The sequence below is a fragment of the Gekko japonicus genome, unplaced genomic scaffold, assembly GCF_001447785.1.
Source record: "Gekko japonicus isolate JY-2015 unplaced genomic scaffold, Gekko_japonicus_V1.1 scaffold3033, whole genome shotgun sequence".
NCBI lineage: Eukaryota > Metazoa > Chordata > Lepidosauria > Squamata > Gekkonidae > Gekko > Gekko japonicus.
Window position 1 is genome coordinate 33,777 of NW_015162042.1, and position 24,349 is coordinate 58,125.

The window sequence follows — 24,349 nt, forward strand, 5'->3', positions numbered from 1 at the left end:
AAGTAATATCCATCTTCTATAAAGCTTTTTGAAAATAATCATTGAAGAATTTATACTCAGATTTAATTTGGCAGTCACTGAACTGAGTTTGCTCGTCCCCTTCAATCTATTGAACAAGGTTTATGTATCATAAGAATTCTTCAGATATGAAAAAGTTGCATTGATATGTAAAGAAAGCCCTGTGGACATTCATGTTAGTAACTGATGGAGTTACTCCTACAAGTCACAGTTAATTCTCCTGATAGTATTGTCATTTTGATGCAGGTCTATAAAAGACCTCTGTGGATCTGTGCTTTGGCCCAACCTCGTCAGTGCATTTCCTTGAGTAAAGTAAGCTTACATAAGGCTAGCTCTTATACAATATTCACACAAATTTCCCATTCACTGAAAAAAAGGCTTAGAAGAAAGGTTTCTGAATCCAGTCCTACTGAGTTGATTACAGCATACTGCGACACTCTGGAGCCAGCCCTGCAGTTTTCGTGACTATTTCAGCCATTGTTGGGATTCTCCATTTTAAACAAGATCGTAATCTCAGTACAAGTAGTATTATTCATTAATTCTTAAACGTATATCCCACTCAAGGCTTGTTTAAAAAGACAAAGATAAAAACCTGCTAAAATGTAGATTGAAAATAAACTAAAACAATCTCACACATGGGGCACAGCTGAACAAGGTCTATGATCAGATTCCCACAACGTCTTTTAATTTTATTTAAAACAGTCACAGGCTTAATGCTCCATCTCCAACACCCTCAGTGAAAATCAGAGAACTCAAATGCATCATCTATTTCAGCTCTTATTCACTGCTGCCCAAAGGCTCTGGATTTAAAATAATTTAGCAGTCCTGTGCAGACTGTAGTATCAGCGTCTACGCATGCAGCAGAATCAACATGTCAGCTTCTCCTGGGCTGTGCATGAAAATTCTGTGGCGCAGGCAACCAGTTTGTCTCCTAAAACATGGTCCAAAAACTCTCCTGTGCAGAGTTTGATGCTACAGATTCTTCAGATGTTCCCTGAATGCTCAAATATTAACTGAATGCTTTATGTCTGTATTTGACACTCAGTGATGGATGATCTATCTGGCAGTAGATATCTGTAACATTTTAATTTCAGAGGGTAGTCTTGCTGGTCTGCAGTAGAACAGCTAGGTTTGAGTCCAGTAGCACCTTCGAGACCAACAACATTTTTGGGGTATAAGATTTTAAGAATCAAAGCTCCTTTAAAAAAAAAGTTCCAAAAATTCTATTGGGAAATATAAATAAGAGTTTCAGAATTCTGAATCTATAGATCTAATTCCCAAGTGTGCCCCCTATCTACGGATATCTAAATCCACAGATTAGGTGACTCCCTAGGTTTGCAGAAAAATCTGAAAAGTTAAAAAAAAAATACATTGGGGGGTTAAATTCCCCCCAAATAAAAAGCATTGTCTGTGCATGCACGGACAATGCACTGACCTTTGAAAGTTCCAGCCATGGAGGCTGCTGCTGAGGTGGCAGTGGAGCCTGGGAGGTGCTGCTGGGCCCAGCCTGCCTGCAGCCACATCAGGCAAGCCACTGAAAGCCAGGGGGTGACAAAAGCAAGGGGGAAAGCAGCAGAGGGAGGCCTCAGCAAACCCACCTGGAGCAGCTCTGGGCAAGCCTCTGAGAGCCAAAGGGAAGCCTGGCTGCTCCAGGCAAGCCAGCAAGGGCGGTGGGAGAAGCTTGATTGGCCCACCTGGTGCAGTTCCAGGTGAACTGCTGAGAGCAGAGGGGGAAACTTCAGTGGGCCTTCCTACTGAGCTGAGCTGCTGAAAACTGTGAGTGAAGAGGGAAGCTTGGCAGGTCTGCCTGGCATGCCACTGAGAGCAGTGGTGGTGGTGGGGGGCTCAGCAGGCCTGCATGGAGCAGCTCTGGGGGGCCGCCAAGAGCTGTAGGGAGGAGGGAAGCTTGGTAGGCCTGCCCAGATTAACTCCAGCAAAGCTGCCAAGAGTGGCGGGGAGAAACTCGGTGGGCCAGCCCATAGCTGCTCCCTGTGAGCTGATGAGGGAGGGGAAGGAAGCTTGGCTGGCCCACCCACAGCAGCTCAGGCAAGCTGGCGGGGGAGGGGAGAGGGAAACCTTGGTGGGGGGGCAGACAGAGAGAAAGAGAGTGCTGGGGTAGCAGGGCAGAAAGAGAGAGAGAGAAACTGGGCTGGGGGCAGAAAGAGTGAGAACGAGGAAGTGATGGGGTGGGAGGCAGAGAGAGTAACTGGCATGGGGGAGAAAGTAAGTGAAGGGGTGGCAGGATGGAAAAACAGTGACGTAGGGGGAGAGGGGAGCATCCCTAAACTCAACCTATCTCATATGATTGTTGTGATGATGAGAGAGGATAACCCCGCATACTTCCAGAGCCTCTTAAAGGTTTGACCTATTGATGTCATGACTACAAGCACTGTCCGAAGTGAAAATCGTTTCACATATAAATTGGTGGTAATCAGGGATGGAGGTGGGGGGAAGAGTGCCCTCACTATTCAGTTTTTCCAGAAGTTTTTTGTGCCAGATTATGATCCAACCATCGAAGACTCATGCCAGAAACACACTGAAATAGATGGACAATGGGCCATTTTGGATGCCCTGGGCGCTGCAGGCCAGGGAGAATTCAGTGCAATGAGGGAGCAGTATATGGGGACAGGAGATGGGAAAGTTGATCTAATGCATTTATGAAAAATCGTCCAGGAGCAAGGAAAAGAAATGGCAGCAAAGCACACTATTCCATACATAGAAACCAGTGCTAAGGACCCCACACACACACACACACACACACTAAATCTTGACAAAGCCTTCCATGATCTTGTTAGAGTAATTAGGCAACAGGTTCCAAAGAACCAGAAGAAAAAGAAACAAAGTGGTGAGGAGACAGAGCCACTACTTCCCCACAAACTGCAGTGTGTAATTTTGTGACTGTTTCTTCTGTGGGTTTTTTTCCATCCCAACCCTGAAGGACCCTATCACATACCTGCAGTGTTAATCTGCTTGTTAACGATCGTATTTGTATGCTAATTTACTGCCATTCATAGATCTTACCAAACTCCTTAAACTCTATGTTTTCCCCTCAAATGGCTGTGCCCCACCCCCAGCGTGCCCGGGGTCATGACGTCACTTCCCTGTGACGTGCATGCGGGGGTGGGGTTTCCCCCGGGGCCCGATTCTGCGGGGGTGGAAATTGGGCCTCCAAAGCGGGGGGGAAATCCACCCCCCGGGGGGATTTGGCAGCCCTATTTAAGAACAACAAAGTTTTATTCAAGGTACAAGCTTTTGTGTGCAAGCACACTTCACCAGATACAGTGAAACAGAATTTCCTCAACCATTACATATAAGAAGAGAGAAGAGAAGGGGTGGGTTGCCAGAAAGGGCTAATTAGAGCCAGAAAGGGCTAATTAGAGTCAAGATGCATAAGTAACTGGGCAATTATAGCTGAGATTAGTTTAAGGAGTTTGGTAAGATCTATGAATTTCCCCTCAAATGGCTGTGCCCCGCCCCCAGCATGCCCGGCGTCATGACGTCACTTCCCTGTGACGTGCATGCGGCGCGTGCTGGGAGCCAGCACAAAGTCCCGCGCCGGCAGAGGTAAGTCGATTTGGCAACCCTAGTCTTAAAAGTGCCACTGGACTCAAACTTTGCTCTGCTGCAGTGTTAATATTTGAAGAACAGTAATTATCTCATGAAAGAACAATAGGGAGCAAAGCCTGATGCATTTTTGAAACCAAATGGCTGCTTGGCAAGCTGTGCAGGATTGTTTTTAAAGGCACTCCCAACAAAGGGGACAAGCAGAGACCAGTGGTTTATGAATGTCAACCATCACCACCACAAAGAATATTCTGGTTTAGGCCAATTTCTAACCAGTCGTGAATGACTCCATTTTGTACAATCATGTTATGTGTTAGGGTCAGCAGTTAATTTGCCCAGCAAGAAAGAAATACAGTGGATTTGTTTTCTCTTGCACTGAACACTCCCAGCTATACACACCAATGCCAAACTGCAGCTTCATAAGAAAGTGGATAGATTTGGAGATAGAAAATGAATTCCAGCTGCTCTGGGGACTCTGGACTTTGTTTCAGAAACCGGAGTGTAGCTAGCTCTCAGTCTGCAAGCTCTACCAAAGACAATGGAGGAATGGGCTTGGTTTGTTAGTTGCTGTTTTTATTGTTGCTGTAGTTATCCTTGTTGTTAATCCCAGTGGGGGGAGGTGCTTTGGGGAGCTTGTCAAGGCTGGGGGATGACAGCCATTTTGCTAATCTTGAAAATATTTAAATTAAAAGTAATCCAGTTTTGAAAAAAAAAAGAAGTAGGAGGAGAGGGGAGGAAACAAAGGTGGGGGGATGCCCCTTGCCCACAAGTTTCTTGTGAGTCCCCACTTGTATTTATGATTATTCGCTTTGGTTGTAGGAATATCATTTTTAATACTTCCTTTATGAAATATACTTCATGTACATTTTTTAAAAAAACCTTTCATATTGGGCTTGCCTAGAACCATGCTTCATGACAACTAATTTTTTTTTTTTTTGGTCCACTAGAAATGAATCTGATAGTAGAGCTTTCTAAATATTTGAGTCCACCTTTTGCAGTGCAGGCTGAATGCTCCAGTCTAGGAGAATCTACACCATCTGGTTCTGCTGCACATGTGGTTTGGCAGGAAAAACAACTAATTCTAGCTGGCTAGTGCTCCACTACCTCTCAAATAGGATAAGCTCTTCTCGCTTCTTTGTGTATGTAGGTGGACACTACATTTGTGACTTCAGTGACCTATATTTGTAAAAGCATAGCACACAAGCCCTACATTGTTCATTGGCTTGGATCCCATGGTAAATTACTGCCAAAGGAAGGGATTCCCATCCTTGGAAAAGACTTCTTCACCTCCTCCCACCCACTGTTGCCAAAATGATCCCCAAAATGCTGCTCCTGAGGGGCCAGTAGGTTCGCCAGGTCTGGGTTAGGAAATACCTGGAGATCTGGGAGGTGGAGCCTGAGGAGGGCGGGGATAGAGAAAGGAGGGACCAGTGGGGTATAAATGCCATAGAGTCCACCTTCCAAAGTGACAATTTTCTCCAGATGAACTGATCTCTCTCGCCTGGAGATCAGTTGCAATTCCATGATATCTCCAGCCACCACCTGGCAGTTGGCAACACTAGCAGGCACACCATGAGAGGGGTAACTGGAGTTCGGCAGTGGAAGAAGGAAATCATCACCCACCCCCCTTCCATTTGCAGAATGAGGGATCCAAGCCCTTGTGTGCATGATTTAGACTACACCTGTTTTCCTGTTATCCTGTCTCTCCGTTAAATAATGAACATCCTTCACATTTACATACACACATTGTAATATATTTAGTCTATAATCTGTATGTATGTATATATGTATTTACATCCAAACACCCCTGCTTTCCGCTGCTTTACATCCTTAAGCACATACATACTGAAGCCTGTCCTCCCAACTCATTGTGGTACACTTCATGGAGACCTAGGTTTTCCTTCCTTCTTCATGCTGTAGATGGCTGTGTGAAGCTCCTCTGACTGGAGCTTTTGAGACTCAGGACAAACGTGGAGGAGTTGCTTTTCTTGCTGACGCTGAGGTCGCACCCTTGTCGTGATTTTAAATAGCGGGAGGAGCAGCAAAGGAATCGGTGCAGGAGGTCATGGAATAGATGACCGGTGAAAAGCATGTAGATCCAAGGGTTGCAACAGCTGTTCAGACTCGCCAGGAGTGTAGTGATTATGAATGGTAATGCTGTCGGAGAAAACACATAAGAAGGAAATCAGTAACGTGCCATTCTGTGCATTTTCATTAAAACAGAAATCACCAACGTGCCCAAGGCCATGAGGGTTAGGGGACAATGGGAGAATCCTGTTTACCAAATCACAGCTCTTCCTGACGATACAGTGCAGGCATTGGCAACAGAGAGACAGATGGAACAAAACATGAGTCAGTAGGTACTAGATGTGTGGCAAGGTAGCCATGTTACCCTGTTGCAGGAAAAGTAAACAGAAGTCTTGGGGCACCCACAAGACTAACAAGGTTTTATATCAGCAGAGATTTTTGGACTAGAGCCCAGTTTCACAAAAATGTATGTGGAATAGAATGTTGTTAGTATTTCAAGTGCTACAAGATTCTTGTTTATTTTTGTAGCACATGGTTGTAGAAGGGCTGGCCCTACCATTAGTGCCATGGTATAGGGAAGCCAGCCTCCAGGTGGGACCTGGGGATCCCCTGGAATTACAGCTCATCTCCAGTCTACAGAGATCAGTTCCCCTGGAGAACATAGACGCTTTGGAGGGTGGACTCTATGGCACTGTACCCCTCTGAGGTCCCTGTCCCCCCCAGGCTCCATCCCCAAATCTCCAAGAGTTTCCCAACCTGGATCTGGCCACCCCATCTCCCCACGTCTCCTGACAGTGGCCAGAGGGACATGGCAACGATACGGGGGCAGCCTGCAAATTCTATCATAGCTTTAAAGATAGCATTATTGTCAATCATTTAATGGGTATACTTATACCAAAACTGGCCATGTCATTTGTGTTTACTGCCTCAGGCTGTGCTTCAAAATCTCTTAGGCCTTCCATGGGCCCCTTGATCATATGGAGAGGGCTACAGCTGAGGGGTTTGTTTCCTGATGGACGACTTAGGGGGAAAAGTTAGAGAGGTGTGGGGGGGAAGTATGGTGTGTTCAAGTGTGAGGAAATAATACTTTTGCAGGCTTTTTGAAAAAGGCTTTGCTTACATCTATTAAATTGCCCGTCTTCTTTATTCATTTCAAAAATAAATTGTTGGTAATCCCACTGTGTCTAATCCAGTTTTACTGCTCAGAGAGAACTGGCAGACTACCCCATATCATTTCTAGGCAGGGGCTTCCAGATGTTCCACTCAACACACAAAATCAGTTATTTCCAGATATTAGGACAGAAGAAGTAGGTCCTCATCTGACCTGTAGAGAAATCAAGTTCAGCAAGTCAGACTTTCCCACAACTTTGAAAGCTTTCCATTCGTACCCCCAAATTTTCACCCACTGTTCCTTTCTCCTCCCCAAATTTGCCCACTATCTCTTATTGCAGCAATGGAGGGAAGTAAGCAGTGGGATCCCACAAGGATCAGTACTGGTGCCGATACAATTTAATTTATTCATAAATTACCTGGAACTAGGGGTGAGTAGTGTAGTGGCCAAGTTTGCAGATGACACAAAATCATTCAGGATGGTGAAAACCAAGGATGGCTGTGAAGAGCTCCAAGAGGACCTCCACAAACTGGGTGAGTGGGAGACAATGCGGCAAATGAAGTTCAATGTTGGTAAGTGTAAGGTGATGCACATCAGGGGGGAAATCCTAACTTCATGTGTACACTAATGGGGTCTGAACTTGCTGAGATGGAGAGGGGGGGGAATCTTGGGGTCGTAGTGGATAGCTCAGTGAAAGTGTCAATCCAGTGTACTGCAGCAGTGAAAAATGCAAACTCTGTGTTGGGGAATACTAGGAAAGGGATTGAGAATGAGATGGCTGATATAATAATGCCCTATATAGATCTATGGTCTCATTTGGAATACTGTGTACAGTACTGGTCACCGTATCTCAAAAAGGACATGGCAGAGCTGGAAAAAGTACAAAGGAGGGCAACCAGGATGATTAGAGGGTTGGAGCACCTTCCCTATGAGGAAAGGCTGAAGAGTCTGGGACATTTTGGTTCACAAAGGAGATGACTGGGGGGAGGGCATAACAGAGGTTTATAAAATTCAATTTATAAAATTCAATTCCCCACGCTGGTGTGACTTTGGGTCAGTCACAAGTTCTGTCAGAGCTGTTCTCTCAAGAACAGTCCTTGAAAGAGCTCTCTCAGCCCCACCTACCTCAAAGGGAGGGGGAAGGGAAAGGAGATTGGAAACTGCTCTTGAGTGAAGGCCAGGGTATAAATCCAATATCTTCTTCTTCTCTTCCTCTTCTTCCCTATTTCTACTAATTTCACAAGACATTCCCCTGTCCTTCCCCACTAATTCAGTTAGCACATTCTCGGTTCTATAGTTTTCTCTTGATAAGACACCTAAATCCCATGTGATTCCATTGTTATCCTGTGCCCCTCCAATACTATAACTAGTTTGGCTTTAGAGCCAGAAATTTTAGAGTAACCTTGCACTGCATCACAGCCTCCGAATGCACTCCATCTTCCTTCCTGATTTCTATGCAGATGAGGAAAGGTGTATCTTTGCTTTCCTATCTTAATCTATGTCCCCTTATTTTCCAACCCATACCACACTACACAGAGAGCTGGCATTTTGCTTCTCTCTGCTAGTTGGAGCCTTATGCTTGGAAGACTGGGCATCTCTTCTCCAATGGACCCTCCTCCTCTATCCTACTCCAATTTCCCCCGCGTTTACACCTCTAGCTCAAAAGAAACTTTTGCATCCCAGTAGCTCTGGTTGATTTCTGTTTGATGTTGTGATGTGTTTGGGTAGGAATGTGCCGTTTGTCTCTGCTTGTGATAGAGCATTTGCTTAGGATGTCACTCCCTCCCTAACATTGTACCAAATTCCCCAATAAAATCTGTATTTCTTTTTGAACCTGAATATCTGGTCTCTGTCATTATTTTTCTAGTGTATGTGCTACTCTTTGGGTAAAAGATCTCTATTCTCCTCTCCCTGTATAGAAACGCAAGCCAATTCGCTGTTTTTTCTAAATGTATGTTCATCTATTTCTGGAGGTGTGGTAACATACACACACATTCATAAATTTCAAAATGGCAGCCACAAAAGTGGGCATATTACAGCAGATAATAAGCAATGGCATGAGACAACTGCAGGAGCATTTGATAGAACACTTGGGGGCAGCAGAGAGCAACAAAGGCAACATTAAATGGTACAGGATGCAGTATTTCACTCCAGCTTGGTTCCCAAGCTCTAGACCTAAACCCTGATTCTGGATGCTAGTCCCCTTGCACAGTTCTAAAGTCCCCTTGCATCCACAGTAAAATGCCATGCAGGGCTCTTTTTGTAGCAGAATCTCTTTTGCATATTAGGTGACACACCCCTAATGTAGCCAATCCTCCAAAAGCTTACAGTAGCCCCTGTAAGAAGAGCTCTGTAAGCTCTTGGAGGATTGGCTACATTAGGGGTGTGTCGCCTAATATGCAAAAGAGTTCCTGCTACAAAAAGAACCATGAATGCGTAAAAACCTTCTTGCATTTAAGCCGTGTTGCAACAAACATTTTCTGCGAAGCCAGAACTGTATTTGCACTGGCATGGAGGCATTATGGTTTGTTCTTTGTTTGTTCTACAATAAAGGTGTCAAATCACTAAAGTGCAATTACAGGATGATTGGTCGCCACTGTGTAATGTTCAAGGGGAATACAGATCTTTCAAACTGCTGTAGTTGCACAGCGGGGGGGGGGGGGATGGAGCAGGGGGGGGGGGGGGGGATGACAAAAAAACCCCTAAAAGACACTTTCAACACATTAACTACTGTTAAAATTACCAGTCATTTTGCCTGTTTAATGTTAGGGTGTTGTTTTGTGAGGGCTTCTTTTGCCCATTCATGGCTTAATCAGAAACATTTATACTAAAAAAAAAAAAGTTCTTGTAAATTCTCTTCCCAATGGCATAGAATATCCCATAATCTCCCTCCCACGTCACCCATTTATAATCACCCAAATCCTAAAAAATAACAGTTTCATAATAACAAATAACTTGCAAGAAAACACTACTACAGATTGTAATATAATATTTCCTAGTCTTCAAAAATGAATAGGCTTGTGACCTCAGTCATCCCTACAAAAACATCAGCAGTCTCAATAGCTGACTGTAAATGTTCAAAATACAAAGAATTAGAGGGAAATTAGGATAAATCAGGTACCAGTGGGGAGTCTGCTTCTGCCCCATGATGTGATGAGGCAGAAGGCTGCTAGGTGGAGCCAGGGTGAACAGCTGGATGGGCAGGTGGAAGGCTGCAGTGGCCCCCCTATTTTATGTGGCCACATTCTTCCTAACCAGTCTGAATCTCAAGCTGTGGGCCACTCAGCTTCCTGGCAGTTGCTATGCTGGAAATGCAATGGTTTCATTTCCAGTTTAGCCACACTCAGTTTTGTCTGTGGTCCAATTAGTCTGTGCTGTGTAACAAAGCAATATGGTTTTAGGTCGTGTCCCCCCCCCAAAAAAAGTGAAATGCTATACCAACCCACCCTACCCCACTCCCACCCACCCCCCAGTGCCAAGGGGGGGCGGGACCTGGCAACCCTAACTTGAAGCAGTAGTTGGGACAGGAGTAGCTGGTGGGCTTAGGGGCCAACAGGATCTTTGGGGGTCTCTTCTCAATTGACAATGGGAGCTGCCATTTCCCCCTTAATTGGCATTGGTAGCAGGTAAAGAGGTAATGTAATTCATTCTACTTGGACTTTGTTCATCACAGTTAATTAGGTCACAGTGCTTGTCATGTGGGAGGAGGGATGACAGCTCCTGAACCTGCGACTCCAAGAGGCAGCGGGAAAGTAGTGCAATTTGCCAAAGCAGGTGGGGAAAAGAGCCAAATTGGCACGACACTGCTGTCTTTGTGATTGGGGGGAGGGGGAGATGAAGTCTCTTTAAGAGTGGGCATCAGTCCCACTCCCTTCCCTTTTTGACCATCGGAGATGGACCATCACATTTAATTAGGTCATTGTGCATGTCCAGTGGGAGGCAATGTTCCCTCTAAGCTGTGGAGTCCTGTGAGCAAAATTTCTACTTCGTGAGCTACTGCCATTAAAGTTGTGAGTGAGTGATTCAGCTACTGCATTAATTCGTTTGCTCTGGGGACCCATCCTTCCTGCGCTAAGACAAAAATGTGTGAGCCAGAGGCTAAAAAACTGTGAGCTTGCTCACACTGACTCAGCTTAGAGGGAACACTGGTGGGAGTTAAGCATCCTGCAGCAGCAGCATGGTGAGGGGAATTTACCAACTCAGCTATCTCACAGTCAATGGCTCAAAGGTATTGGAGAGATGGGAAGTACCTTCGGACCCTGACAGTCCCATTGTCCCCAAAGTTCCTCAGCTAGCATGCTGATGACATTGCTAGAGATCCCCTTGGCATATTTACAGTGACAGGTAAAACAAAGAGCAGTTTTAAGAACTGATCTGATATTTTAAGTCAAGGCAGGATTGCCTGAAGAAGTTTTGCAATGGGAGACACCACTTCCTAGCTCTTACTCTGGAAGCACACAAAAAAGCCAGAGGAAGGTCAGTGAACTATTATCCACTTGCAGATCAGTTATATGGAGTTAATAAAAGTGGCCTTTAGTGTCATGTCTGTGGTCTTCATTTTGACAAGCAGGGGCTAAAATGGTCAAAGAATAATATTTCAGCAAAGCGGTGGATATTAGGAGGAGTTAAGTTGCAACCAAGAGAATGGTGAGGTTTGGTGCAACTTAAACAAACCTATGTGTCCACTTCTGTTAGTATTCTGACTCATTTGTTTAATGCATATTATAATTTGCCATGGACTCCAGGTTTTTTAAATAAATCTCTTGAAGCCCAACTCACAAGACAGAGAAAACATAAAAGCAGGACAAATTTAGGATGATGTCATGTGAATGCTCCCCAAAAGAGCACTACTGTAAGCAAGCCAACAAAGTGTAAAACGTCTGTGTGGAAACAATCTTATTTTGATTACATGGTTATGGATGCAACATAGATTTCAATGTGCCCCAGAAGATCCTGGGATGACGAAGTAAAAATTGAGTATCTCCTTTCAAAAATATACAAGCTAGCAGTTCATCAGAACGCTCTCTTTAAGAGAAAGGGTTTTTATTCCCGTTATTGCCATAGGGATAATTCTGGTCACACATTTTTATCACGCTAACAGACATTGTTAATGTTCAATATGTTTGTCACATAACTTAGCAAAATATTGCAATATCCTGACAAATACTGTCTAAGGGGCTGAGGCAGCTTCATATCCTGTTGCCTATTGATAAAAATGTACAAATGTTTTATAGCAGATTTCGTAGAACTGGTACAGGAGAGACATCGTATCATATAAGCAGGGCCAGAGGTCATTTCGGGGGGGAACGCAGTTCCCCCGGGCGAGGTGCAGGGGGCGGGGCACATGACGAAGCCCCGCCCCCTGCTTCCGGCCATCCCGCTTCCAGCCCTCATTCAGCCAGGAGGAGGCAGGAGAAGAGGGAGGGTAAGTTGCTTCCTCCCCACCTCTCCCCACCCCTGCCTTCCTGGGGCCAGGGAGGGCCTTGGCGGGGCTTCCTCGCACTCCCGCTGGCCTTGCAGGTCCACCGCCAGGCCCCTGATGTCAGGGGGTGTGGCATATGCTAATGAGTTATGCTAATGAGTTCCCCTAGCTCTTTTTCTATGAAATGACCCCTGAGCAGGGCACCCACAAGAACTTGTGGAGGGTATCTCATTTTCCTCTCCTACTATTTCCTAACGACCTCCATAGCCTCTCCTCTTTTCCTGATTCTTTCTCCCTACCCACCAACCAACCTATCTTTATCTGCCCTCCTGTCTTCAGCTTTCCCTCCTTCTAACCCCCTGGCACCCTCTCCATAGGAAATCTCTGGCCAACTTCTGTGGTGCCAGTTGCTAAGTTGGGCCCAGTTGTGCAGTGCCAGCTGAGCTGGGCCCAGTTGTGTGTTGCCACCCGGGCTTGGCCCAGTTGCCTGGTGGGGAACCTGCAAGGAATTGTGTGGCGCACCTAACTTTGTCTTGTATTTCCCCTCCCTACACTATTTCCTCTTTCTCTCCTCCTCACAGCCCCAATATCCTCAACTTTCCTTGCTTCCTTCCTTCCTTGCTACCCACTGACCAAATTACTTTCATCTGTCCCCATCTTCAGCTATATTTATTTACTTAATTTATACCCCAATCATTCTTCTCTCTTCCATTGTATTCTCATAATAACTCTCTGAGGAAAGTTAGGCTGGTGGAAGGTCACCCAGTGAATTTCCACAGCAGAATCAGGATTTGAATCTGGTTCTTCCAGATTGTAGTCTGAAACTTTACCTACCACACCACACTGGCTTTGATGCGATGGCTGATGTTGAATGGTAGCAAGCTGTCAGGCCTGGGTGGGACATGTAAGTCATGTGGCAGCAAATCAACTGGTGGTTGCTGCGGAGACTGGATGCAACTACTCCTCCCTTGATGTTCAAAACAGCCCTGGAAAGGGCCCTACTCCTTTCCCTTGTCTTTTATTGACAAAAAACAAGGCTTGAAGGCTGATAATATTTTTGCCGTTTCCTAACAACAGGCAATGATGGCATTCATTTCTTAAAACTACAGGTGTTGCTTCTATCATTTTGGAGGGTTTTTTAAACCCTCCAATGTATTTCCTTTAAATTTCAGACTTTTTGGCAAACCTAGGGATTTTCTCAGGTTAGTAGAAACAGCTGTCTTGACTGTCCATCACCCCAGTCTCTGTATTTGAGAGTCCAAAGATGGGGCCACATTAAAAATTGATATATTGATTGTATAGCATCTGAAAAATAATTTATGGGAACTTTATGTTGTTGGGATAAATGTCATTTGATTGAGCTGAGAATAGACAAAAGAACACTTCACAAAATACAAATTAACGAGTGAACATAAGGGTGGGTAGGGAGCACTCACTGGAGAAGACCCTGATGCTGGGAAAGATTGAAGGTCAAAGAAGACAGGGACAGCAAAGGATGAGATGGTTAGACAGTGTCATAGATGCAACGAACATGGAATTGAGCAAACTTCAGAGGACGGTGGAAGACAGGAAGGCCTGGCATGATCCGGTCCATGGGGTCACAAAGAGTCGGACTCAACTGTGCGACTGAACAACAAATAAGGGTGGGTAATTTTAACAGGAGCTAATACCGAGGAAAGTTCAGCCAGCTATTTTTTGTGGGTTTGCCAGTAAGTGGCTGTAGTGTGAATGGGAATAGAAATATTTTTATATAGGTTTCTTCCTTCTTGCAAAGTCTGGGTCAGAGAAGATTTTAGTCTCGTATCAGTAAAAAATACTTTTGTTTAGGGTATGAAGAATCCTTTCACATTATCATTTTAGGTTAGGTTAAGTAAACACTTAGATTTTATGTAGGTACATCTCTCTTTACATCTGGCCAATCAGAGGATTATTACTCAAATTAGCATTGTCTTTTATAACCAATTATGCTTTTTGAATATTGTTTTCTTGATGATGGGTCCATGTATAAAATATCATGTATTTCCTGAATATGTTAAAGAAGAAAAAGAAGATGAAGAAGAAAAAGAAGAAAGTAGTCAATTTTTGGTCCAATTGTTTTTCTTGTTAATTGAAGCATATTCCCTGAATATGCTGAGAAGAAAGTAGTCAGTTTTGGATGGACTATTTGGTTCAATTGTTTTTCTGTTAATTGAAATAAAACATAGATCTTCCTCCTCATTTGACTTCATTTTTGACATGGAATCTTATATGTACAACATGGCCAATGTGAATCCAGCCTGGCCTTCCTTGTAAGGCTGTTGTAATGATTATTGCAAATGAAGCACTTTGCATACACTAAAGTGCTAAATAAATGGATAGTATTGTTAGGGTAAAATTATTTCCATTTGTAATAGCTTTTTATTCCCCTAAAAAGGTAAAGGTAAAGGTTCCCTTGCTCGAAAGCCAGTCGAATCCGACTCTAGGGTTGCGGTGCTCATCTCCGTTTCAAAGCCGAAGAGCCAGCGCTGTCCGAAGACGTTTCCGTGGTCATGTGGCCGGCATGACTAAACACCAAGGCGCACGGAACGCTGTTACCTTCCCACCGAAGTGGTCCCTATTTATCTACTTGCAATTTCTTGCTTTCGAACTGCTAGGTTGGCAGGAGCTGGAGCTAGAGACAGGAGCTCACCCTGTCTTGCGGCACCCGGGTCTTGAACCGCTGAACTACTGACCTTCCACAGCCTGCAGTTCAGCGTCTTAACCACTTGAGCCACCGCAGCTCCTTTTATTCCCCTATTACCCAACAAATATTCCCCTATTACCCAACAAATGTTAGAAAAAAATAGGCGTCCCATTTACCCACCCAGGGTGGGGAACTACCAGCTCCCACCCCAATTTTCTGCCCCAAGGTATTGAGGAGTGGGAGATAACTGCCACCATATAGTGATGCTCTAGGAATTTCCCCTACTCTGTATGGTAGAGAGACCACAGAGATTAGGGGAGACAGCCTACAGTGTCATCAGGAAATGATACCATATCCCACTAAACTCTGTCCTTTCCAGGAACTGCCTCCAAACCTTTAGAATTGCCAATATTCAAATGGAACCTGGAGATCTCCCACTATCACAATTAATCTCCAGACAACCAAGATCAGTTCCTCTGGATAAAATGGCTGCTTTGGAGAGTGCAGTCTTTGGCATTGTACCCTGCTGAGGTCCCTTCTCTCTCAAAACCGCACCCTCCCTAGGCATCATCCCCCAAATCTCCAGGTATTCCCAACCAAGAGTTGGCAAACATACAAACCTGGCATTTGCTGAGGGGTATAAATGTGCTTGAGTAATTGGTTCAAAAGATATTACAAACTAACAGGGTCCTTTGGATCAGATGACATACTAGTCATAGTTTTTAGACAGTGAAAAACAGACACCATTTGTACAAATATTTAGGCATGTGCTATAAAATTTGAAGAGTGCGGGACAAATGTACCAACACTTCTGACGCACAGTCATTAGTAGAGGGACACAGATACTCTGTCCAGAAAAGCTCTTTATAACTCTACATGTCAAAGAAAACAAACATTATTTTTATAAGGAAGAACTTCTCATCATGTAGCTTTCTCAAATATGTTATTCAATACCAAACATTTGGCCTGCTTAAGATGCTCATAGTCAGAGCGCTTTGCTTGGTGGAGTGCTAGCTTGTGCTTTTTCCAGCTGTTCAAATGGCAGCTTTTTTCATGGTAAGGTAAAGGTAAAGGTTCCTTTGCTCGAAAGCCAGTTGAGTCCGACTCTAGGGTTGTGGTGCTCATCTCTGTTTCAAAGCCGAAGAGCCAGCGCTGTCCGAAGACGGTTCCGTGGTCATGTGGCCGGCATGACTAAACACCAAGGTGCACGGAATGCTGTTACCTTCCCACCGAAGTGGTACCTATTTATCTACTTGCAATTTCTTGCTTTCAAATTGCTAGGTTGGCAGGAGCTGGAACTAGAGATGGGAGCTCACTCCGTCATGCGGCAACTTGGGTCTCGAACTGCTGAACTACCGACCTTCCACAGCCTGCAGTTCAGCGTCTTAACCACTTGAGCCACCGCAGCTCCCTTTTTTCATGGTAGCCCAATACTAAATGTATTTTCTCCAAAGCTAAATTCTTTAGCATTTAGGATTGTGATTTTCACACTATTTCCATTTATTGCTTCACCTCTTTGGACCAATTCCTTGAATACTTCTTTTATATTATGATGCAATGTAGATTAATTATAGGTGATCAATTATGGATCAGTTTCTGTACTTGTAAAGAAAACAAAAACAAAAGTAAGCCTCCACATTCAGAGGAAACATCAGGGAAGGCCTTGACTTCTATGCTTTGTTGTTGGCTTTCTATGGCAACTGGCTGACCACTGTGTGACACAGGATGCTGGACTAGATAGGTCACTGGTCTGATCCAACAGTGCACTTCTTGTGTTCTTATGTTAAGCCAATAAAGGTTTTTTTAATGAGCTACAAGCCTCCTCCAAAATGGAGCAGCGTTCATTGAAAGAGAACTTTGGATAAAAACTGTGGTATTAGGCAACTTTGTGCTGAAAATTATTGTTGAACTCCCTGAGGAAGATTCTGAAACAGAAGGATATCTGGACCTCTGTTGGAGGAAGACAGAGCACATGTTATAAAGAGACTTTAAGGAGTCCTCCCTTTTGAAACTTTTAACAGAGGAGGACTAATATTAATTATAAGGCTGTACATTATCTTTTGAGATTCTTTGGAGATGATATTTGATATTTTTGATATTTCTTATATTGTATATTGTGATTAAGATGAATAATTATATAAGAAAAAATTATTGTAAAAATATTTTTCAAAAAAATATAAATGATATGTTATAATCATTTGTGCACGGTATTTGTTGTATGTTGGTTTTCCTACTTACCGTGGGTCCTCTTTTGGTTTTGTGAATTGCTGTATTGGGTGTGTACACTTGGCAACGTCCTTGGACATCAGAGTCTAGGAGTGACTGTTCCAAAAAAAGGATTTTTTTTCTGTTCCCCCCCCCCTTAAAGACAACTAACTGGTTCTCAGTCTGTCACCTGCATTTTTCAGTGTGAAGGTCACCCACAAGATTAGAGAGTCCCATTTACTTGCCCTCTGTCCTTATCCACTATGGGAATAGTTGGTAAGCGAAACATCCAAAGACATATTTGGGCTGGCAACTATCTTCTAATTTCTTTTGGCTCATAAAGGACTGTACTGGAGGTGATGTAATCTCTTGCACTTATTTGCCCTCGCTAAAGATCAACAGTGTTCTGATGTCTTACTCTGATATATAAACCTACAATGTTTTATCAGTCCTTCCTCCCCCCCCCCCCCCACCAAATGAGCTTCTTTCTCATCTTTCATTTTGCTGTTACCTCTGCTGGGAAATAAAACAGCATCTCTTCACTCCCCTTTCCTATCTATTTTTTCCCCCTCAGTGTCCTTTTTCACCTTTTTGTCTCTTCTAGTGGACAAAGTAACTTTTGTCAAATCCCTTTTCATTAGAAGGTATGTGAAGGTTTTCAAACTTCATAAGGCTCTTCCTCAAAAAGACCTTTGTCTTCATGGCCAGTTAGCAGCGCAGGCACATAATAATTTCAGATAATTGTGATGAAAATCTCTTTCTTGATATTTTAAAGTGAAAGAAACATTTTTTTCGCTATGCATGTAGCTAGCAGGAAGTTTCTGAGCTCCTGAAAGTAGATATGGGTGGTGATCTATCTAACAGATTTTTATCCTGCTCTTCCTCTGAAGAGCTCAGAGTTATATACATGTTTCTCCCTTCCTCCATTTTATCTCCAATGCAATCATGTGGGGTAGGCTAGACTGACACTGGCCCAAGGTCATCCAGAGAACTGCATGGCACAGTGGGGACTTTAACCAACACACCATATTGACCTGCAGAAGATGAGGTACAATTAGTTATGATTGCCAACCTCCAGGTGGCACCTGGAGATCTTCCACTATTACGGTTGATCTCCTGAAGACCAAGATCAGTTCCCCTGGAGAAAATGGCTGCTTTGGAGGGTGGACTCTATGGTGGTATGCCCTGATATTATACCCCCATCCCCATGATATCTATGGCATGGTATACCTAGGTCAATCTCATTTGTATCCTTGTAGCGATCCTGTGAGGTAGGCTCTGCTCCTCAGGCTCCACCCAAAGTGTTCAGGTTTTTCCCAACCCAGAGCTGGCAACCCTATGCAACAATGTATCTATTTATTTACAGTTATCATATAAAAGTACAGTAAGTCATATGCCCCTAAATGCTGAGAACTAATAATTACATGAAAAGGCAAAGATGTATTAATTTGGGTGGGCCTAAACTGGTTTAAGTGCAAATATGCTTATGTATTTATTTTATGTAGATATTTATACCCCACTTTTATCCCCAATGAAAACCCAAACCAGCTTACAACATCAGTCTTCCCTCCTCCATTTTATCTTTTCAACAACACTACTCTGAGGTAGCTTAGGCTGAGAGAGAGTTTGGCCGGGGATCCTGGAGGTGTTTTGTCATCTTCTGGGCATGAAACAAGGGCTGATGGTGGTGGTAGGGAGGTATTTGTGAATTTCCTGCATTGTGCAGAGGGTTGGACTGGATGACCCTGGAGGTCCCTTCCAACTCTATGATTCTATGACTGACCAAGCATCACCTCGAGGGCTTCCATTACAACGTTGCATTGAAACATGGGTCTCCCACATCTTAATCCTACATTTTCACAACTATTCCACAAACATAACACTGAATCATCACATGTCCATATGCAGAGTTACCCAACCATGACATGCAGTTGCCCAGTGTGGCCAAGGTGATGTGTGGATTAGAGTGGATGGGGCTATGTCTGTCCCACCAACTGAACCATTTTCAGCAGCAAGTAAAGAACTAAACTGAAAAAAAGACAAAAGAAGAGGTTATGAATGGGTCTCCAACATGTTTTTGATTGTTACGTAGGATTTGGAAGCCCACAATTTTCCTAATCTCTACCAGCATGCACTGCACACTGAACATTCCATCCCCCTCCCCCCCGAGATAAATAGAAGCTTCAAGGGAAAGGTTCTCAGGGAAACAATGTGTGGTTAGATTAGTTAAATCCCTTCCCCGCCTTCTGGTGTAGCAGCAATACAAGTTGGGGCACCCACAACTGCTATTGAACAATAAAAACAATGCTGAAGACCAGTTCACAGATTTGTCAACATTCTATTAAGCATTGGCATGCTGTAGGGATGCCAGCCTCCAGGTAGGACCACTCATCTCCCGACTACAGAGATCAGTTCCCCTGGAGAAAATGGATGCTTTGAAGGGTGGAATCTATGGCGTGCCCCACTGAGACACCTGTACTCCCCAGACTCCATCCCCAAATCTCCAGGAGTGTCCCAACCTGGTTCTGGCAACCCTACTCCCCTCCATCGCCTGTCAGTGGCTAGGGGACACCTGGCAACCCTAAGTGGACAGAGTGTAGGACAAAGACCTGGGACAGTTAGGTTCAAATCCTCGCTCAACTGCAGAAGCTTGCTGGAGGCCAGTGACTCACAGGGTTGTTGATGAGAGGATAAAATGGAGGCAAAAAGCATGATGTTGTAATCCATTTGGGGTTCCATTGGGACAAAAGGTAAAGGTAAAGGTTCCCTTGCTCGAACGCCAGTCGAATCCGACTCTAGGGTTGCGGTGCTCATCTCCGTTTCAAAGCTGAAGAGCCAGCTCTGTCCGAAGACGTTTCCGTGGTCATGTGGCCGGCATGACTAAAAACCAAGGCGCACGGAACGCTGTTACCTTCCCACTGAAGTGGTACCTATTTATCTACTTGTAATTTCTTGCTTTCGAACAGCTAGGTTGGCAGGTTGGGACAAAAAGCAGAGTATAAATGTGTAAATAAATAAATAAATAAAATATCTGTCTGGTGTGAACCCCAGCCTGCATTGTCTCATGCTATGCTTGGGCAGAAAAATAGTTGCAGTCACTGGATTTCCTATGCCTGGAGTGCCACTGACATGGGACCTTTTACTGTCTGCAGCAAAGGGAAATACATGGGATTCCTGAGTGAAGAAGGAGAGAAGGATCAGTGGATTGTCATTTCATGCTTCGACAAAGGTGTGTCCTGTATTTATTTCATCACATATATATCTTACTGTGTCTTATTTCATCACATTTATATTGTGGTTTATGATATCTATGGCATGGTATACCTAGGTCAATCTCATTTGTATCCTTGTAGCGATCCTGTGAGGTAGGCTCTGCTGAGAAGTAGTGACTTGCCTGAGGCCTCTCCTCAGTGAATGCAATTGCTCAGCAAGGGCTTGACCCTGGGTTTCTGACATCTAAACCCATTAACCACTTGTGTGCACTGATTATTAGAACCAAACCAGACATGGCATAAGAGTCATTGGTCCCTCTCTCCTCCAGAAAACATGTTATTGGGATACTTTTGAACTGAAAATGGTAGGATGAGAAAGTGTTAAACACTCAGGTAGGTAGGTAGGTAGGTAGGTAGGTAGGTAGGTAGGTAGGAAGGAAGGAAGGAAGGAAGGAAGGAAGGAAGGAAGGAAGGAAGGAAGGGATGCGTATAGTTGCCAGTCATGCCTAACTTGGACCTATGTAATGAGGCACGCAAGAATTCCTGGTATATGGCTATGCTGTGTCAATGATAGCAGTTACTAAGCTTATAAAAATAGGACAGGAAGGAACATGGTGGATCCTCCTAGTCTAGAAATGGGCAATTAGTTACCTGTGGCCCAGATCCAATTTTTTTTTAAAAAATAGCATAGGGTTCCAAATTTTTATCAGTGTTAAATATTTCACCCACCATTCCATTTGCAAGCAAGATAAACATATGAGAGGTGGCCATGGTGCATTTATATCTACAGATAGATTTATACATCATTTTAATGTTGTTTGGGTGGTATATGTATATAATGCTGTAGGCACTACAGAGATCATTTCCCCTGGAGAAAATTGATGCTTTGAAGGGTGTGCTATGGCAGGCTCCTGCCCAGGCTCCAACCCCAAATGCCTACAGCATTATATACATGCCTACATTTCCCCCTGACTCTGAAGTCCTTATTAGTACTAAGAAACAATAATTTTATTACAAATCCTGGCTTCCCATGAAAGATTTCGGACTATAAAGCACAACAAATTTCTGGTCACCAGACTGCAGTGTCCATAAAAATACAGTGAGAGGTGGCTGGGTGTGTAAGGTATGATGTAGGAATGACAGCTTACAGGTGGGACCCAGGACCAGGGGTCCTCTGGAATTAGAGGTCATTTCTCGACTACAGAGATCATTTCCCCTGGAGAAAATTGATGCTTTGAAGGGTGCGCTATGGCAGGCTCCTGCTCAGGCTCCAACCCCAAATCTCCTGGAGTTTCCCAACCTGGAGCTGGCAACCCTACCCCCCCCCAACTCCCACCATCAGCCAGGGGGACCTGGCAACCCTAGTATGATATGAAATTTCCGTTTGTGGCATTTGATCTGTGGTGGTTCATTCACACACGACAGCCACCCCATGATGTTACACACTCATTAAGTAATAAGCCTGCATGTGTGAACCCCACAGCTTCAAGCTCTTGCTCTGCAGGATTGACTTTGCTTGCCAAAACCTGCATGCTATATGCTGAAGGCTAGGAGGTTGGAGAAGTAACCTCAAACTACATAAGTAAAAACTAGTGCTTTACAATGCTAACACAGACTTTTGCCTTGGCTTCTCTCATTCGGAACTGAGAACTGAAAAGACTCCTCTGGGATGAGACGCATTTGACCAGTTAGCCATGTGCCACTGGCACTGATTTTTCAGAGGGGCAAGCTTGGAACAAGTCTTCTCCATGACTTAGGGAGCCAATGTAAAAGTTAAATATAAAGGAAACTACTCATATTCTCTCAGTGAGTTATGCCCAACATGTGTCCGCATGCTAGAAGAGAACTTAAACCTCCCCATTATGAACAAGTTGGAAACAAGCTTGCAAGCAGAAGAGAACTGGACCAACGGCAACTACACTTTTTACTGAAGAATGGCCATTGCTATACATTTGTCTTTATTTAAGACCCATGCAGCAATCCCAGTCCTTGACCTGGAAAACAGCTCGTTGCTAGCCTTCTAATCAGCTCTGAATTCACCAGTCACTGCTGACAACCTGGCCACCCATTCACAAAATTCCTCTGGCTCCCTCACTGAGTCCCAACATTAAGAAATTCAACAATATCGTCACTTGGTCAAGTATCTCTTCAGGACTGACCCAGAGAGACTTTTCTGAAGCTGTATATGTAATAACATAAGGCTAGACCCTGCCATTCTGTTCCATGAGAGGTAGTGCTTTCCTCTGGCACAAGGAAACTTTCCTCTGACACAACAAGCACACAGAAAGTGCCACCATAAGGGAAACAGATCTCTAGTATTCTAGATGCCTGCGTGTGCATTTTCTTTACTCCTTACTTACCTCTCTGTCCTAGAACGCCATTTCTGGAACATCCAAGCATCCCATTCTACAGACAAGGCAGTAAGGGAAAGAAGGCACCAGATAACTTGACCAAGGTCAAATAAGTAATTCCCAAAATGTCAAAATCCACATCTCATCTTTCTTCCACCTCATTATGCTAGGAAGTGATCTTCTACTCTCGCCACTTAAAAATAGTATCAGAGGGTGGTCATGTCGGTCTGCATCAGAATCTTGTAGGTCTCTGAGGTGCTACTGAACTCAGATCTAGCTGCACCACCTTAAATAATTATACATATGAAATATCTATTAGATCTTTACATTGCTGTTATCTCTTACAGTGCAAATGAACTGTCCTGATAAGGCAGAAATACATCCGTATTTTAAAGAAATTATTGTGTGGCAATTCTCTGCATTTAAGGCATGAAGTTGGTATAGATACAGGAAAGGAAAAGGAGCTTACTGTACCTTCTTTTGGAGCATCCTCGTCCCAAGCAATCCACATCTGCACAATGAAAAAAGGAGTCCAGCACATAATGAAAGCTAAGACTATGATGAAGGTCATTTTCACAGTCCGGATCTTTGCTTTGGAAATGAGTTTCACGCTGCTGACTCTGGAGAGGGTGCCCCTGTGAGGATGGCCAGAGGTCAGATTTGTGTTGGTCTCATGGATTGTTTTCAGCTTCACGTTCTGCCAGATTTTGAAGCTGATCAACCCATAGCAGACGCTCAGCATGAGCACAGGGATGATGTACACAGTCAAGGTTATCCAGGTGATGTAAGCTTTAGAGCCCCAGGGTTGGATGAACTTTGCCCAGCAGTCAATCTCCCCGTTGCCCACATCCCTCATGGAAAATATCTGGAGCTGGGGGATGCTGAACAGGAGGCACACCATCCAAGTGAGGAGGACAGACAACCGGTCAGACCTCCTGTGTAAGGATCTCAAGGGCTGACAGATAGCCAAGCACCGATCCAGGGACATCAACAAGAGCATGTAAGTCGAAGCAAACATCCCCACCACCTGCATGTATTTGATCAGCCTGCAGAGGTAATCTGGCCCATAGAACCGGAACGTGATGTCCCAAATGAGTTGAGGCAAGACCTGGAAGATGGCCACAGCCAGGTCAGCAATGCTCAGGTGCTTCATGAAGAAGTACATGCGGGAGTGTTTGTGACGGGTCGTGCGGATGGCCAACAGCACACACAGGTTCCCAGTAAGGGCAAGGAAGAAGATGAGGCAGAGCACAGCCACCTCCACTTTGGCAACTTCCTCATTCCTTATCTGTTTGGTTCTGTTTGTCTGACACGTCTGATTCTCCAAGGTGGGGTTGCTCAGGGAGAAGTTATAATAGGAGTACAGGTCATTGCCCAGGAAGCATGGAGAATCCATTGCAGACTCCTTTCCATCCAGTGCCTTTGGCTAGGTGGGGGTCTGAGATATGGGAGCCTCTTTCAGTGCACTGCAGTCCTCTTTACAGCCTCTCCCCTCTGGGGACCAGGCCTTTCAGTTCCTCTTTCCTTTTTCTGGAATGCCCTTTAGTCCCATTTGGAGTCTTGCCTCATTTACTTTTTTATCCAGTCCACACACTCCGGGGCTTGTGCTATTCACTTGTGTTTCACCTGTAAGGACAGCTGAGTTTTGAGCTCCCACCTTTCTTCTGCAGACTTAGCTGTCCTGATGAAGGTCGGATGCAGGAAAGGTCTCTGCATCCAGCTCCATGCTGTTATCATCCCAACATCTTAAAGGCGTTCCTCCTGGACTCCTGCTCC

General features: G+C 44.4%; 1 protein-coding gene across 1 annotated transcript; it reads right to left on the reverse strand.

Moving 5' to 3' along the window:
- Positions 1–5,491: 5,491 nt before the first annotated feature.
- Positions 5,492–23,969, reverse strand: OXTR (oxytocin receptor). The gene is made up of 2 exons (XM_015405585.1): positions 23,048–23,969; positions 5,492–5,739 (listed from the first exon to the last, which is right to left on the reverse strand). Exons 1-2 carry the CDS (start codon positions 23,967–23,969, stop codon positions 5,492–5,494), a joined length of 1,170 nt encoding a protein of 389 aa, XP_015261071.1.
- Positions 23,970–24,349: the final 380 nt, after the last annotated feature.

Coding starts and splice junctions, on each gene's coding strand:
- OXTR (XM_015405585.1), bottom strand. CDS start 23,969: ATGGATTCTCCATGCTTCCTGGGCAATGACCTGTACTCCTATTATAAC. Junction 5,740..23,047: donor CGAGGATGCTCCAAAAGAAG/GTACAGTAAGCT, acceptor TTTCTCCGACAG/CATTACCATTCATAATCACT.